Below are 18075 nucleotides of genomic sequence, written 5' to 3'. Positions count from 1 at the left end.
GTTTGCATTACTTACCTTGTTAGGTGTCTTTGAACTTTCACTTTCTCTCAATTTTCTTCAATTCTTTGATGACCAATCTTCCTCTCAAGTGATTAAATCAAGTTTTTATGAAGCAAGTATGGGAGGATTTGGGGTTTAATGGTGGTTTCAAAGCTTGAAGCAAGCTTTAATGGAGGTTTACAATGGTGAGGGAGAGAGAAACGTAAATGGGAGGAAGATGAGGCTTTTTACTTTTTTTTTTCTTTTCTTTTCTTTTCTTTTTATCCTTATGGAAGACTTAAAAATCTATTTAATTAATTTATTAATTATATGACTTATGGCATCATGCATGATATCATGCATGATGTCATCTTCCTACACTTTTTTAACTTTTCCATTTTCTCTTTTTTTTTTCTATTAGTTCTTTAATTTAATTCTCGATCCCGAAGTTTTCTTTTCTCCCATTTTATTTGACAGTTAGGTCAGGAGTCAGCTCTCGGGGTCAATTGACCAAATTGCCCTTCGCCGGTTCAACCCGGTTTGCAATTAATTTTATATTTCTTTCGGTTCCCTGACCTAATTATTTGACTGGCTTAACAATTCTTTTTCATGATTTTCTCTTTTCCACTGTGTTCATAAAGGTCCTAAGGACCGCAGCGTCACATTTTTCGATTCGAAATTTGAGTTTAAATTGACTTCAAATGCGTTCAGGAGGTCACCCATTTGTGACTCTCTGCTTAACTTTTTATGTTTTGTTTTTCTTGTTTATACTTAACTAATTGAACATTACTAATTATTTGTGTTTGTGGCTTATCTAGTTGTCTTAAGTGTGATTCTAATCCCCTTAACTGTCCGGACCGACACCAGTCACCGGAACAGTGAAATCTACCAGGCTATGCAAATGGGGTGTTACAAAGAAATTGAAGTATTTAAATTAAAAAGGTATATATGATAAATATATTGACAAAATTTTAATTATATAATTTAAAAATACATTGTTGTAATTATATATCATATATTAATTTTATTCTTTAATATAACTCTAAATACTTATATATTTACATAATTAAATAAAATTAAAAGACAAAAAAAATCAAAACTTTTATGTCAATTATCAATTTTAGTCAAAACTTTTAATTATATCAATTTAATCGTAAACCTTTCCAAATATTTTCAGTTTTAATAATAAATTTAATTAAAAACAATTAACTCTTGGAAAAAATAATTTATTTTTTTCATTTATTATTAAATTTAGCTACTCCTTTTAGCTTTATTAATATATTAATAATTTTAATATTTTTATTAATTTTAACAAACTTCATATTGATAAAAAATAACAAATAAATAATATATCTAATATTAATATCTGAATTTTTATTTTTTTTTCTCTCTTTCTTGTTATTTATACTTTTAATTCACATATTTGCGATCATTTTATTTCAAATTTAAGGGGAAAAAAAAGAAAAAATAAATAAATGTTTCAAAATAAAATATGAACAAATAATAAAACCAAAATAAATGTAATTATAACTCAATTTTTTAATGAATTTCAATAATTTTTTTAAATATTACTATGAATTGGTGTTAGAATAATTATTGTTATCAAAAATTTATATTGTAATATTAAAAAAAACTTTATAACATTATTTTTAATATTTAGCAAAGTGATAATCTAAATTTTTCTTATTTGAGTTACTAAAATATTTTAAAATTTATTTTTGTATTAGTTCAATTAATAATATATAGATTTTTATAAAATATAATTGAAAATTTTTAGATATATATTTGTAACGCCCTGCTCAACCACTAGAGGAATTGTCCGCTTTGGCCCACCTCATATCGAGCCTCACGGTTTTGTCCCATGGGTTAAATGGAGAACTTACCAGGAGGTCACATATCCTAGGATTTCTCTTAAGCGAATATGCTTAACCCTTGAGTTCTTTTAACTCTCCAGGCTATTTCACCAAAAGACGCTTCTAGTGATTAGTTTTTCCCATTTCAATATATGATTCGGTTCCTTTCTATCCCTCATTTGGACAATGGCACCTAAAAAATTTTAAAAGGGATTAAAACGGTGTCATGTATTATAATTATCATTCACTTGAAAACTCCCAGACAATAATTATTTTCAATAGAAGAGAGACAATTTTAACTGACAGATTGAATATTCGAATCTCCTACATACCCAAAATATAAAAGAAAAATATAAACTAATAATAAAATATTATAATAATAATAACTTTAATATATATATATATATATATTGATGGATGGGAAAACATGAAAGTTGCTCGCGTGAAGTCCCTGATTCATGTTCGCGTGAAGTCCCTGATGTCAAACAATCGTGTGTATATATATGTGTGTGTGTCAAACAACTCCCAGATCGAGTGAAGTTGACGTCAAAGAATCCTATATATATATTTTAATAATCTAAATTCAAAGTTATTATTTATCAGTAATCATAATCAATCCAATTCAATACCAATAGTCAAAGAAAAAAATAAATTTCTAAAGTAGTTATAACAATTCAAGGAAAGAAAATAAAAATCAAATTCACCCATTATTGAACAAATAAAGATAATTTTTACCTTGAAAGCAGAATCCAAGGTGGTGAATAGAGAAGTAAGAATTTAGGAATTCTCTGCGCACATCAGATTATAAATCGTAAATATATACGAAAAAATCTGTTTGAGAGTATTTGGTAGAAAAATAAGGTAATAAACAGATTTTTGAGAGTACAATTTAGCAGAAAGAGATTATTAGGGTATATATATTTCAAGAGTTTTATTAGGTAGAAAATAGGATAAGAGTTGTTATTGAACTGGGTTGTTCAAATTACAAATATATATTTAATTTCAAAAAAATAATATATATATAAATAAATAAGTAGGTCATCAAATAAAATATTTATTTTTTTATAAATATATTAAAATATTATTAGCTAATTAAAATAAATAAATAAAACATTGGATTTTCACAATATTATTTTTAAACTATCGTTTATAAGTTATATTTTTTAGTCGGATTGAGTAATTATTTAATAAAAATCATGAAAATTAAAATATATTTTATGACCGTTATAATATTATTTTTATTAATCAAAACATACAATTAAAAAAATCAAAAAATTCATTTACATAAAAATTGATTAGTTATATGTTAATAATTTATTGAGATTTGTTAAATATAGACTACATACTAACTTATTTCCACTCTCTCTAATTTTTTTAATAAAAATTTTATTATATTGAATTATTTTATTATCAATATTTACATATTTTTTTCAATTATTTTATTAACTTTTTATAATATAAATTTATAGGAAGCAACAATTATGGATCGTTAAAATTATAAATTTTATATTGTAAATATCTAATTAACTTATTATATATATATATATATATATATATATTAATTTTATTTACCTAAGAAACCTATTAATTTAGTAAACAAATTAATTAATGAGATATTGGAAAAAATTAATTATTATCTATAATATTTGCAATATATTCAAAAGTGAGAAGGGGAATAATAGAATTATCAAAAATACCTTTAATTTTTAAAATTATTTATAATTGTATTTTTTATTATTTAAAAAGTATTTTAAATAAAAAAAATTAAAAATTAAAAATTATCAGTTATAAAATTTGGTTGCATTAGATTTCTAAATCAACTATCATAACTTTTATCAAAAATAATTTTAAAAAATAAAGTAAAATGGATATTACTGTTAAAGGTTACCAAAATCATTCAGATATTTCAAGAGGCTAATTTTTCAAGTATTTCTTTTCTTATTTTGTTGTTATCTCCGTAATTATTCTTGTGTAATTTTCTAATCTTATTTATATAATTTCATTCATTTAGTAGATACTTAATCGAAATTACAGAGACTGATTTTGGTAAGATTTTATATTTATTTACCATGTTTATAGTATTTTATTTATATTATTTAAATTTATTAAATTAATATTTGTTACTAATTTTATTTTGTTTTAATTTTTTGAACTAACATTAATTAGAAATAAAATATCATAATGGTAATTTAATATTATGACACAAAAATTAAATTTAATTAGATATTAAAAATAATTAAATTATGAAAATATAATATTGCATAGAAAAAAATTGTATATAAAAAACTTAAATTATGAGTATGTATAATAAATACAAATAACATGCAATGTCCGTTATAAAAAAAATAATTAATTTAAAAATTTACAAGACAAATTATTCATTTTTTTTTAACTATTTTCTCACTTTCATTAATTAAAAATTTACCTTTTAACAATAATATTATATTATAGATAAATTTAAAATCGACTGAATAATTTTGATAAATTAAAAATAAAGCTATTTAATTATAATTTTATCAAATTACATATTAAATTATAATTTATACTAAAATTTTGTTGAGATGAATTCATTTGAGGCTCTATATTGATCAAATCTAAGAGCGCGCGCACACATTACACATATATCAAATAATTTATAACTCGCAATTATTTAAATTATTTTGTAAATAAATTAGACTTTAGTTTAATGTATTAAGTGATAATTCTAAAAAAAATTACAAAAAATAAAATATTTGTAAAAATATTCATAATTAATTATTTAAAAATTTTTAGTGAAAAAATTAGTTCAACTTATCATACTTGCTTCTTAAATAATTTACATTTAATTTATTATTAATTATAATACTTACAATTATGTTGCAAACATTTATGATTTCTAAAAAGAAATAAACCTCAAATAATTAAAGTCACGCTTTTTATTTTAAAAAATTCATTAAGAATAATTATAAAAAATCATCATAATTATGGAATAGTCTTAAATTTTGCAACTACTCATATTATATAACAGGAAACCTAATAACAAACATATTTAAAATCAATTAAGCAAATATTTGTTGAAAATTTTATTGTCTATATCATTTTCTATATATATGAATATTAATATAAATTAAATAATAAAAAAAAGAAAACTCTAAATAAATATTTTGTATAATGTGTAAGACTTTTTTTAAACTTTCAATAAATGAGAAATTTCAAAAGAAAAAAGTTAAAAAAACCTAAGTTTTGACACTGTTTCATGCATCTCTTTAAATATAGTACGTTTTTATTATTTTAATTTATAATTATTTTTTAAAATTTAATATTTTTTTCTAAGCTATAAATATGTTCAATTTATTTAATTTTATTATGTAATTATAAAAAATACTAAAGAATTTAATAATATTTAAATTATAGTGTAAAATTAAAATTATATTAAAATTCCATTAAAAATATAAAATAGTTTGAGATAAATATTTTGCATGAGTGATGTGTAATTTTTTTAAACCATTTAATTGGTGGGCATATTAATAAATCTATTCATATAAAGTAAATTTTTATTATCTTAAATTTGTAATTATTTTCTAATTTTGTAAATTTTTAGCTAAAATATAAATATATTGAATTTATTTAATTTTATGATAATTATAAAACTATTATCATCAAATTTAATAATATTTAATTTATATTACAAAAAATAAATTATATTAAAATCCATTAAAAGCTTAACTTTTTTTTTAAAACATAATGATGAAAATTTTAAAATTATTCAATTAAAATTGAAAGTTGATAATTTAGGATAATCAATATGAAATTAATGTGTAATGTTTTTTTTTACATATTAAAATAACATTAAAATAAAAATAAATAAAAAATAGGATTTTTTTTAAGAACCGAAGATTATTAAATCATTTTATAATTGCGAGTATAAACAACAAGTATCAAAATTTATATACCATTATAATTAAAATAATATATTTTGTACAATATAATATAAAATATTAAATTCAATAACAATTTTTAGTCTTACCCTTTTTAATAAATTTTTTTATGAAATACCCTTTTCAATAAAATTTTTTATGAAAGATATCCTAATTAATTTGACTTTTATTGAATTTTTAATCTTGTTTAGTTTTTAATTAACAATTTAATTATATTTTATAAAATATAAATAATAAATTTATAATATTAGGATATAGACTTTTGTTAGATTAGTATTCCTAATAATTTATTATATTTTATAAATATAAATACCATATTTGTAATATTAGTATATAAATGTAACATCCTGAATTTTTAAATAATTATTTTATGTGTAAATTATGTTATTTTATTTTATTAAATATTATGAAAATTAAATTAAATTTTTTTATATTTTTAAAATCAGGTTTGACTTTCTTGAGATAATTAATTTTATCGATTTTTAAAAATTAATTTAAAAATCATGTGACAAATTTAAAAATATATTTGGACTCCATAATTTTTTTTTGAATTTTTTATAATTCTTTCAAAATTTTTTTGCCTTATTTTGGGTCCCAAAGCAGAGTAAAAAATTAATTTCAGATACCTTAAATCAAACTGGCTGAATCAAACCATACTGGATTGGACAAGTTCAATCGAACCGGCCCATTTTCTTTTTCTTCTTTCCCTCCCGCGTCGCACCACTACCCTACCTTCTCTTCCATTTTTCTCTCTCCTCTCCCTTCCCCATCGCCGACCGACCACCTCCCCTTGCTCCCCACACGTTGGCGCCCCTCCGGCAACCTCCCCTAGCCGGTGCCGCCCTCCAGATCACCTGAAAAATGTGCCCTAAAGAGTACCTTTGCGCTTGCCATTGTTTGAGATTCTGGTTGATCCAGCCATCAATCGAACCGGGTTCAGTCTCAAAATGTGCTCTACTCTTCAAAAGCTTTTCAAATATATTAAGAACACAAATTTTTGTCTAGTGGTTTGTCCGAATCAAACATGGAAAGTTTTAACCTATTCAATTTTTGGACTAGATTTCTTCTAAACCAGGAAACCCACGAGAAATTCGAGACCACTAGCACGCTCCACTTGCCAAGAGCTTTGCAACAATATAAATTTCAAATTTTTTTGATATCGAAATTTCGATGGGTCCCACGAACTTTGCACTATTTTTTTTGGCATTTAATGAGTTTATTTAATTAAATAAAAATTAAATTAAAAGTTTTTTGGCATATATGGAATGAGTATTTGCTTAGATTAGGGAGCTGCGCTTCTGTTTGATTATATATGTTTTTTTAAGGATTACGAGGGTGAGCTGAGCTCCTGAGATATTGATATATTGTAATTACAGGTCAAATGAGCTAAAAACTCCCATTTGAATAGTCAAATTTATGTCTGAACTTTATCCATTTATTTTCTTGAAATTTACACTACAGTGACTGACTTATGGTTGGGCTATGAATAGTTAGACTTACTACGGGTTTTAGGGGCCTTATACTGATTCAAGTCTTGGTGCTGGTCTGGCCCAAAATTTAGGCTCTGACAATAAACTTCTTATTATATTAGTATTTCTAAATTTTATTCAATTAAGATTTTATATTAATTAATTAATATTTTATAGTAATTAAATTACATAATTATATTAAATATGTGATAGTATTTTTGTCCATTTAAAAGTTCATCCCTCATTCATACATTTATATATATTATAGAAGTTTCGTTAATAGGCTATTTTGTTAATCAAACAAAACTTTAGGTACTATACTGTAATTTATTATTAACTTTTTATATTCAATTTAACCCTTCTATCACTCTAACAAATTTTAAAGGTTAAACTCTTTTACACAAAATTAAAAATTAAAAATATAAATATGAGTTCACATAAGTGTTTGATATATTTTATTCAATTGATTATAAATTAAAGATAAATTTTATTTTACATATTTATTTGAGCATTAATTCTTAATTTTGGAGATTTTAATTAATCATTTTAGGGAAAAAAAAATCGATATTTGTTGCTTAATATACAGAAGCCCACTGGGTTTATTCAGGCCATCACTTTGGGCTTATTTGTAATCAAATGCAAATGGCCTACCTATAAAAATGTCGCTGGCGTTGAATTGAATCGGTGATTAGGGTTTTCAGCACCAGCAGAGCGAGACGCCATCATTCGCCTCTCACCATGGTTCTCAAGTACGCTTCTCTCTTTCTCTGTCTCTTTGAATTAGATTGATTTATCTTTCTATTATAGTGACCATTAAATTTGTGGATCTGAGATTGAAACCCTGAACCTTTGGCGTCCATCTCTCCAATTAATTTTTTTTTCCTTTGAACTTCAAATCCTTCTTGGATTCCTAGAGGCCCCCAAAATCCTGTCTATCGCAGATACAAAAAGAAATTATCATTTTTCAGAAATGTGTTGCACTTTTTCTATCAATTGAAGTAGGGTTATGTGCACAGAAATTTTCGGGGTTGTGCTGTTAATGACTCAATGTGAAGCTTTGTGCAGATATTATTTATCCTTATTGTAAGGTGTTATACCGGTTTGGTTGCTGAATTATTCTTGTTTACCCATTAGCGCACTTAAATCTGTGCACTGTTAACCTGTGTTATCTTGGGTTTTGTTTCATTGGCATAGTTAGGTTTCGTTTTATACATAACTCAGCTAAGCCATTATCCCAAAAATTTATTTGGGACAACTATATGATTCTCTTTCTCTACTCTAAACTATTTTGGGTTAAATCCTAAAAAATGTGAAATCGTCAAAAACTTTATACTTATAAATGTGAAATAGTCAAAAACTTTATACTTATATTATAAAGTTTTTATGTGTAATTTTATACTGGGTTTTGGCATATTAGGACTGAGCTTTGTCGCTTCAGCGGTGCCAAGATTTACCCTGGTAAGGGTATCAGATTTGTTCGATCTGATTCTCAGGTGATTTTCTTCCTGAAGTACTGTTGTCTCATGTCTGTAGGTGTATTTAGAAACAGAAGAATGGTTCCCTATGTTTTCCATCTCACAAGAATTTCCTAAATAGTATATTTTTTATGATTGATGAAGGTTTTCCTCTTTGCCAATTCAAAATGCAAGAGGTACTTCCACAACCGCCTAAAGCCTTCAAAGCTTACCTGGACAGCCATGTACAGGAAACAACACAAGAAGGTATTTTTATTTGTGCTGTGAACTCTAGCCAACCACCCATGCCCCTCTATAAAACACACACAGTCTCTCTCATTATGTTAAATTGTTATCATTTTCTTTATAGGACATTGCTGCTGAGGCTGTTAAGAAGAAGCGCAGGACCACCAAGAAGCCATATTCAAGGTCTATAGTTGGTGCCACCTTGGAGGTCATACAGAAGAGGAGGACTGAGAAACCAGAGGTCCGAGATGCTGCTCGTGAAGCTGCTTTACGGTATACTCTCACCATATTTTATAATGAGTGAAGCATGACATTTTATATTCGCTCGTTTGCTAAGATATCGAATGTGAAGCGACTTGTGCTGTACATGTTAATTACTCATTTATGTTCAGTGAAATCAAGGAGAGGATCAAGAAAACAAAAGATGAAAAAAAGGCAAAGAAAGCTGAGTTGATGGCCAAAACTCAAAAAACACAGGCCAAGGGCAATGTGCCTAAGGGTGCTGCACCAAAGGGCCCCAAGCTTGGTGGTGGTGGTGGAAAGCGATGATTTTGTCAAATCTGTTCATTTCTTATCTATGAAGTAGCATAAACAGGTTGAAATTTTGTTTCCATAATTTAATGTATGGATACCTTGAGTCTCTCATGTGTGGATACTTTATTGGTCTTGTTGGCCAACCTTCTTTTAGGGGTTTTCTTGACTATTTTTGAGCATTGTTCTATTTACTTGAAAGGTTTTCTAAAGCATTATCTGTTGGCTAATAGCTCAGTCATTTGTTATGTTTCAATAATTATTTTGAGTCTTTCATGAATTGATACTATTTCCCTCCTTTGTGGGGTTTAGTAAATGCACGAGGATGCGGAAAAAATAAAAATAGGTGGTCAATTATTGTTGATTTCAGTTTTACCTTGTCTTTGCTTACTCATTTGGGCAAAACGTTTAAGGCCATATTCTTTACGCATTAGTTGAAACGTGTATGATGCACTCAACAAACCAAGAAGGCACTGCAACCCTCATTTTCTCTCAAACCTCGACAATGCTGCAAAGCCTTCAAATGGGGCACTGCCAGCCATCATTTTTGGTTGGCGGCACCCCCCGCCTCCCTCTTTATTACCTTTTCTTCTTCTTTTTCCTTATTTCTTAGTGTTTTCAGTCTTCATTCTTTGTTTTTTTCCTTTATTCGTGTAGGGTTTTTTTTTGTGTGTTTTTTTCTTGAAATAGTTTCTAAATCTTGTGTTCTTTGTGTGTTTCCTTGTGTTGTTCTCAGATCAGTTAGTTTTCAACCTCATTTCGGAGGTTCGTTTCTCTCCATCTAGAATGGAGTTTTGTTTTGTGGATTAATGTGTAACGCATGGAATTGTGTAGAGGTTGATTTTCTTCTAGTTGGAGCCTGATAGTGCTGCCCTTTTTTCTAGTAGAATTTGTGGTTCTTGCCTTTTGTGTTGTCGGCTCCTGGATTTTCAGGCTAGGTGTATGAAAGATTTAAAGAGTTGTTTGGCCACTTTGAAGATCTGCCATATTTTTGCTCTCTTTTAGATATAATTTCATGCAAGATCAATGAACTCTTATGTTAGGATAGTTTGTACCAAGTCTGGTATTAAGGAAAGGGATTTGTCCTCCCTGGATTATTTGTATGATTTGAATTTGATAAATGGAATCCTTTTGTCTTATAAATAAATAAACCAAGAAAGTAAGATATGTTATTTCGTCTGGGGAAATATTGGATCTCAATGTATCTGAAAACGTTGTTAATGCTTCTCGGCCATGACCATGGATTGTGAAGTATTGAATTCCGTTCATCGACATCCCTCTCTTCCATGCTTCCAAACACAGAAAGACGTCTCTTCATTTTTCCACATTTTGCTAATATGTCAACCACAGTTGTTGCCAAGATAGCATCCGCATCAATCCCATTTCTCTTTATGTAAGCTTGAACTCATTTACCTGGATCGAATGCTGCCAAATGGGAATAAGCAGTAAGCATGCTAACTATTGTAAACCTGTTCATTTCTACTTTTGCCTCCTTCACCTCTTCAAGTATCTGCAGTGTCTCTTGGTATCTAAGGTCTCTTGCATACCCATCAATCATCAAGTTAACAGTGATCAAATCCTTGATCTCCAATAGCATCTAGCCGACAAAACTTCAGCATCCTCAATTAGATTAGAGCCAACATACCCACCAATCAAGTATTCTAAGTAACCGGATCCCTCCCTTCCATTTTAACAAACAGTTCTCTAGCCTCCTCAAGCTGCCCCACCTTAATATACTCATCAATCAAACAATTCCAAGTAACCAAACTTCTCGTAGGCATTCTATCAAACATCCACCTACCATCAACAAAACCCAAGTCTATCAATCTCCCAATAACAGAATTCCACGGTAAACATCCGGGTCATGAGTGTCTATTTTATAACACACTTTGCAAGAACCAATTACACCGCAAGCTGAGTAGAAGTTGATCGAAACTGTTTTGTATAAAGAGATCTTCGCTCAACCCATGTTTGAAAACTAGCCCATGGACCTGTTTACCCTCCTGAATGGCTTTAGGTTTTTTTTTTTTTTTTTTTTTTTTTTTGATACAAGGGAGATTGTCATAGCTTTGACTTGAGAACATGATTTGAAAACAAAGAAAACATGCTATAAAACAAAGAAAGCTCCTTTCTGGGGTTTTCACTCTGTGCATGGTCTAATAAGCACGTTATATGCAAATTTATTAGGGTTATTTATCGAGATTGAAGATTGATTGACATATTAAATGTCAGCAAAGGAAGAGATTGAGGAATAACACAAGAGTGGTGGTTGCTAATTAGGCCAAGCTTGGTGAGCTTGGCTTGGAATTGCTTGAACTCAAATATTTGCAGAGTTTTAAGACAGAAAGGCACAGTCGGAGAAGGGCTGCGCTGAGTTGGTTGGGTTTTTTGGCAGGGCAATGGAGACAGGAAGAGAGCGCGCACAGCAGTGTCAAATGGCCGTCGATGGTCTATCCAATATTAGTATGAATTATACTGCTTTTAGAATAATAAAAATTTTATACATTTTTAATATATATATATATATATATATATATATATATATATATATTTTTTTTTATCAATACATATGATCAGCGGTGAGAATAAACTATTATTAAATAAATTATATCACATGAAATGAGAAATATATTTAAATATAATTTTATTTTAAGATTTTTTTTCAAAGTTTGAGAAGAGTGAATCTTAGATAAAAAGATTCGATAATTATACTCTTAATAAATAATAAAATTTACCAAATTCTCATAGAATATTGTCACAATAATAATTAATTAATATTATATAAAATTTTTAAAAAGGATAATTATATAAAAAAGAAAACACTCTAACTGGACTGGCCAAGCTATTTAACGGGCCGAAACTGGCCGTGGCCGAATCTTGCCCATTCGGTAAGAGATGTTAAGGGGGTTGCTATGCAGGTATGAAATGTGAAGGGACAATGGCCTGATGGCTCGATCATGCGAGATAACAAACTTCATATGATATGCAAAAACCTTTGTCGTATAACAGAAAAACGACAATGGAGAATCCAAAAGCAGGAAATGAACATGTTCGTGTTTTAAGGTCTATCTGTCTCATCATATCGCTGTCCAAAAATATTTGGGAGTGGTGACTGAACCAAATGGCATAGAGAGAGAGAGAGAGAGAGAGAGAGAGAGAGAGAGTAGCTTCTAAGCATTGGGTTTGTTTGCAGCCTAATAAACAAATGCCAACACACCTAAGGATTGCGGCCGACTCGGTTTACGCTTTACACACGCTTTCTATCCACGTTCGCACATAATTCACGTTATTTTTGCCGTTCCCTCTCAACCGCGTTATTCCATTCGCCTGGCTCTTCGCTTTTCGCCTTCTTTTTCTAATTTATTTTTTATTTCGATCGACATTTCAACTCTAAAATCTCACCACTTTAAAAAGCATTTCTAATCTTTTACTAAAATAAATTTTTTTGATTCTCTTTGCTGTTTTTAAATGATCACATTGCCCTTTAATTCTGCTGTCTTCCATTTTTTTTTTTTAACAATTAGGTTTAACAGAGATTTGAATTTGGATGTTCTAATTTTGGATAACACTCTCAATCTTTTCACATTTATATTCTTTACCTTTAAATTTTTAAATAAATTGATTCACAAAATTTAAATATTTTTATATAATAAGAAAATCATAACCCAATATTTAATTAATCATTTAGAATCAAATATTTATATTACCAATATGTTTTAATATAATAATTATGTATATAACAAAGATGACTTGACAATTTTTTTTTTCTTCCAAAGGTAGATGATATTTCATTGTCTAAGTATATAATTTTATTTTTTCATCTGCCAAGAAGAGGACGATAGAATAGAAAAGATGGTGGTTGTGTTTGTAGTTGTTAAGTTGACTTTGTAGCTGTCCAACTGCAAGGTAAGAAAACTGATTTCACCTTCACAAGTTAGAACGTCCTAATTTACGTTGAAATTTTTCATAATTATATATGCTGCTATTTTTTTTTTTCTCTAATGCCCCTTTATATATATATATATATATATATATATATATATATATATATATATATTAAGGAAGCTATTAATAATCTCTGGTACCTTTCCATTTGTCACCATAAATGCCATTGTTGCAGGCATTTCGAATTACAAGTTCCCATTGGTCAATTCCTAAAGCAAGGAAGTTTTATTAGTTATGAACTTGTTCGGTTTGGCTCATTCGAAATCTTCATGACATTGCAAGACATTCTTGTAAACATATAACAACTCCTTAAGGTACTAACAATAAAAGGGTAATAATTTATATTTTAAAAATTTAATAATTTTATAAAATATTTAAATTTTATTTAATTAAATATAATATGTAAAAATTATTGTTTATTTTTAATTAATTATTTATATATTTCTTTTAATTTAAATAATTTTAAATTTATTTATATATAATTTAAATTGTTTTGTAAAAGTAATTATTTTAATAAAATTTAATGAAATTAAATACTCAAAAATATCCAAGCTGTTGGCATGCTTAGGCCTAACGCCCTATAGACGCAGACAGGTAGATTAGATAGATATGGATCGCACAAGGGTTACGTTGCTTAAATTCATTGCAACTCTGCAACGGTTGAAGCCCAACTTTAAAATATTAAAGGAGCAGAGAAACCTGCCTTCTCGCCATCTCTAGTTTCCTTACCAGCCACTTCTCTCTCCTCTTCCAACTCCCACGCGTATAAAAATTCCTTTTAATCCTTGAAGCTCCACAAGTTTTCAGTTCGTGTTTGTAAAGGATGGCGAGTGGGGATCCGGAGAGAGGGACAAAGAACAGAGGACACAACACTAGCTTCTACTATGTGGAAACATCGGATAAGCAATGGACATCATGGTTGATCCCTATGTTTGTTGTTGCGAATATTGCTGTATTCATTGTGGCCATGTATGTCAACAATTGTCCCAAAAACAATCTGGGTTTTTATGGTAGCTGCGTTGCCAAGTTCCTTGGCAGGCTATCGTTTCAGCCTTTGAAAGAGAATCCTCTTTTTGGTCCATCTTCTTCAACGTGAGTTTCTTTTCCTTTTGCTTCTATTCTTGTTCTGGATTTTATTGGTGCTGTATGTGGGTTGTGGATTGGTTCTTTGATTTGGATTCTTCTGCTTCAGTTTTGTCTTCGTATTACTTTTTCCGTTTTAGTTGCTATCGACTTGTGATAATGGGTTTCTCTCTTTATATTTGGCGATTCCTTTTTCCCTTCACAAATTCATTCTCTGTGACGCCATTTTGATGCTTGCTGGTATGAGTCATGATATTTGGTATAGTGGTTTTTCTAGTTGAAGTTCATGTTGAAAATGCTTGATTTCTCTTTTGTTCAATTAGTTATAGGGAATCGTGTAATTACCAAAATTGAAGATTGGTGTTTTCTTGAGTTTGTGTAATTTGATTCTTCAGCTGGATAGGCCACGAGTCGGTTCATTGGTTTTTAAATTACCACTGAAATTATGTCAGCAAAAATATATCTGGGACTGTTTAATGTTTACTATTAGTATTCTTTGGTTGCCACGAGTCAAGGATCCTAGCTGATAGGGGTTTTTTCCAGTAAACACGAGTTTACTTCTTGCTGGTAGAAATAGAAAGGATATAAGTTTACTTCTAAGATGTTGGAATTGGTAAAATGAATGTGTTGGCTTATTATAAATTATACAAGGTTGTAGTCTTCCCAAGAGCCTTTAACTGGGAAAGTATCGTCATGTGTTGATTGAGGATGTGAAAGTATATGAAAGAAACTGTGTGGACCATGACTAATTCAAAGTTAAGTAATGTGATACAATTTTGTGGACTTGTTGGAGTTTGCTTTCAAAATCATTGCGTTTTATATTACTTTCTAGCACAGTATGGTATGGATCCTTCTTGTTATGTTTCATAATAGATTAGTTACATGACTGCTGCAGAACATTGCAAATAATCCTACAATCATGTTATGTTGGTCTTTTTCTTTTATATCACTCTACATTTATATCAATAAAAATTCACTTTCAGAGATAATACTAAAATTATATTGTTCTGCTCTTGGCGCTGCAATTCACTGGTGGTGAACAGTTTATTTATATAATATCTAGAAATTTGCTTCTATTAATTGATTCTACAATAGCAAGCAAAAGTTTTAAGGTTAATACTATTTGTGTTGTGCAGACTGGAAAAAATGGGAGCCCTGGAGTGGAACAAGGTGGTGCATGAGCATCAAGGATGGAGACTTATCACTTGTATGTGGTTGCATGCTGGAGTTATACATCTGCTAGCAAATATGCTCAGCTTGATCTTTATTGGGATTCGCCTTGAACAGCAATTTGGATTTGGTACATGTTCTTTCCTTTTATGTTCTAATTTTTGCATCAAGAACAAAGGGAAATTTACACATTAAAATTATACTTCCTTTTATTTTAAAAAAATGTCTGGGAAAAAAGGAGGAGATTTGGCCGGTGGGTTTTAATTTTGCTGAATGTCTTTCCAAAGAAAATATTTCTGTTATGATTTTTGTGCATTTTCATTGGTTTTACATGCAAATTACAGGTGTGGCACAAATGATGTGCTGGGTTATTTTTAAGAAGTTAACAGTTGAAGCCTAGAATGACATTATTTGGCGGATGTGTTTGTGCATTCAAATCTTGTTGTTATGAAATGCATCTATTCTAACTTGTGTTCGGGACTATAATCTTGCAGTGCGAGTTGGGATAGTCTATCTATTATCCGGATTGGGGGGAAGTATATTGTCTTCACTCTTTATTCAGCAAAATATTTCTGTCGGTGCCTCTGGTGCTTTGTTTGGCCTTCTGGGAGCAATGTTATCAGAGCTTCTTACTAACTGGACTATCTATACTAACAAGGTCTGCTTTCTAATATTTGGTTTCCCTTGCATACATTTAAAACTTTTGTATACACACATTATGTTTTACTATTTTTTGATAAGATGTCATAGATGCTTGAACTGGGAGACAAGCAAACAAGATAAACAGTGCGTGATGATATTTATTTTTCCTTCTTAAATATGCATATGGCCCATAACTTTGTCATGCTCTATGCTTTAGGTTTTCATCTCTGATTAATTGTTTCATATGGTACTTAATACCGGTAAACTAAGACCCCCAGGTCAAGACTATTTTCTGAAATTGATAAGTAGTGTAGTTCAGTTGGGCTTCAGTTGTTGGAAGCTGGAGCTAGGTTTCAGAAGTAGTCACTTACATTAGCATAAAGATTTTGTTATAGCTGTGAGCCAATGAATGATAAAATAATTGGTGAGGCATTAAAAATGATGTATAATCTCTCTTTTTCTTGCCTCTTGTAGATTGCAGCTCTATTTACTCTTGTGGTTATCATCGGCATTAACTTGGCTCTAGGAATTCTTCCGCATGTTGACAACTTTGCACACATTGGAGGTTTCTTGACTGGCTTTTTCCTTGGATTCATTATACTACTTCGTCCACAGTTTGGCTGGCATGAAAGCCGGCATCTTCCAGCTGATGCTCGTGTAAAATCTAGGCACATGGCTTATCAGTATGTGTTGTTGCTGGTTGCCATGGTATTACTTATTGTTGGGTAAGTTCTATTTTGAAATCCCTAATTCTCATAGCATGAACATGACTGTTCTAGATGAATCTGATACCTACATTGAAATCTTTTGCAATTGGTTCACTGACTTTCTTAAAAGACGTGAAGTTATTGCATGTATTCTAATTTTACATGCTTGTGGAGATGAACCACATGTGAAGTGGTATGGTGGGATAAACTAAATTCCTGTTTCCTGTTATGTTGCAGATTTACTGTAGGATTGGTGATGCTGTTTAGAGGAGTGAATGGAAATGATCACTGCAGCTGGTGCCATTATCTAAGTTGTGTGCCTACCTCAAAGTGGAAATGTGACAATTGATGGAAGTTTTTCACCTTGTCTGTTTCTCGTTTCTTAGATAATTTGTAGGAACCTTGTTATTGGATTCTTTTTCTTTTTCTTCTCTAACCCTTTTTTTGATTTTTATTTATTGTCATTTTTTCATTTGTTTGGGATGCTTTCACACTTGTACATGAAAATAGATCATGGTACTGGGATAATATTTGGACTTAAAATTATGTTGTGCTATATAATGTTGGTTTCGCACTATACATATCTTGATGTTCCTTTATGTTTGGTGAACGCATTGCTCTTCTCCCTCGTGGACTAATAAACAAGCTCAATGCTACATATCTTTAGAAAAAGTACACAGGCTTTTTGCAGCAGGATTTGGCATCTACCCTCAAAGGACTTGTGGAGACGATCAAGTCTTTAATCCAATAAATCAATTTTGCAACAGAATGGGATTATCTGTATATTTTATCGAATTGATTATGATCTGCTGAACATGTGCTAAATGCTTGAGAATATATGCAAGGCGTACTGGGTAATTTCACTTGACTCTATTATGCATATATTATTCAGTAGTTCTGTTCAGTAATATTAGGAATCAAATTAACAAAAACCGTGATAATTTAGCCTGCAAATAAGTTCGGTAACCAGCTAGGTACCCTACTCTGCCAATACTGAAATCATAAATTCTAGAACCAAAATAACTAGGGTAATCTTCCTGAAGAGTGAACTTTGCATTTATGTTCACGATCCATCGTAT

At 29.4% G+C, this 18075-nt stretch overlaps 2 protein-coding genes across 2 annotated transcripts; both read left to right on the top strand.

The window, feature by feature from the left end:
- Positions 1-7822: 7822 nt before the first annotated feature.
- On the top strand, positions 7823-9664 carry LOC110641196 (60S ribosomal protein L24). Its single transcript, XM_021792830.2, has 5 exons — positions 7823-7967; positions 8636-8711; positions 8838-8939; positions 9043-9191; positions 9311-9664. The coding sequence occupies exons 1-5, from the start codon at positions 7957-7959 to the stop codon at positions 9465-9467; spliced, it is 495 nt and encodes a 164-aa protein (XP_021648522.1). The 5' UTR covers positions 7823-7956; the 3' UTR covers positions 9468-9664.
- Positions 9665-14031: 4367 nt separating this feature from the next.
- LOC110641195 (RHOMBOID-like protein 2) lies at positions 14032-17573 on the top strand. Its single transcript, XM_021792829.2, has 5 exons — positions 14032-14486; positions 15614-15777; positions 16142-16305; positions 16764-17014; positions 17234-17573. The coding sequence occupies exons 1-5, from the start codon at positions 14218-14220 to the stop codon at positions 17343-17345; spliced, it is 960 nt and encodes a 319-aa protein (XP_021648521.1). The 5' UTR covers positions 14032-14217; the 3' UTR covers positions 17346-17573.
- Positions 17574-18075: the final 502 nt, after the last annotated feature.

This window comes from Hevea brasiliensis, chromosome 16 (assembly GCF_030052815.1).
Source record: "Hevea brasiliensis isolate MT/VB/25A 57/8 chromosome 16, ASM3005281v1, whole genome shotgun sequence".
Taxonomy (NCBI): domain Eukaryota; kingdom Viridiplantae; phylum Streptophyta; class Magnoliopsida; order Malpighiales; family Euphorbiaceae; genus Hevea; species Hevea brasiliensis.
Note: the sequence above shows the minus strand (reverse complement) of the source record. Positions and strands in the feature narration are given on the sequence as shown.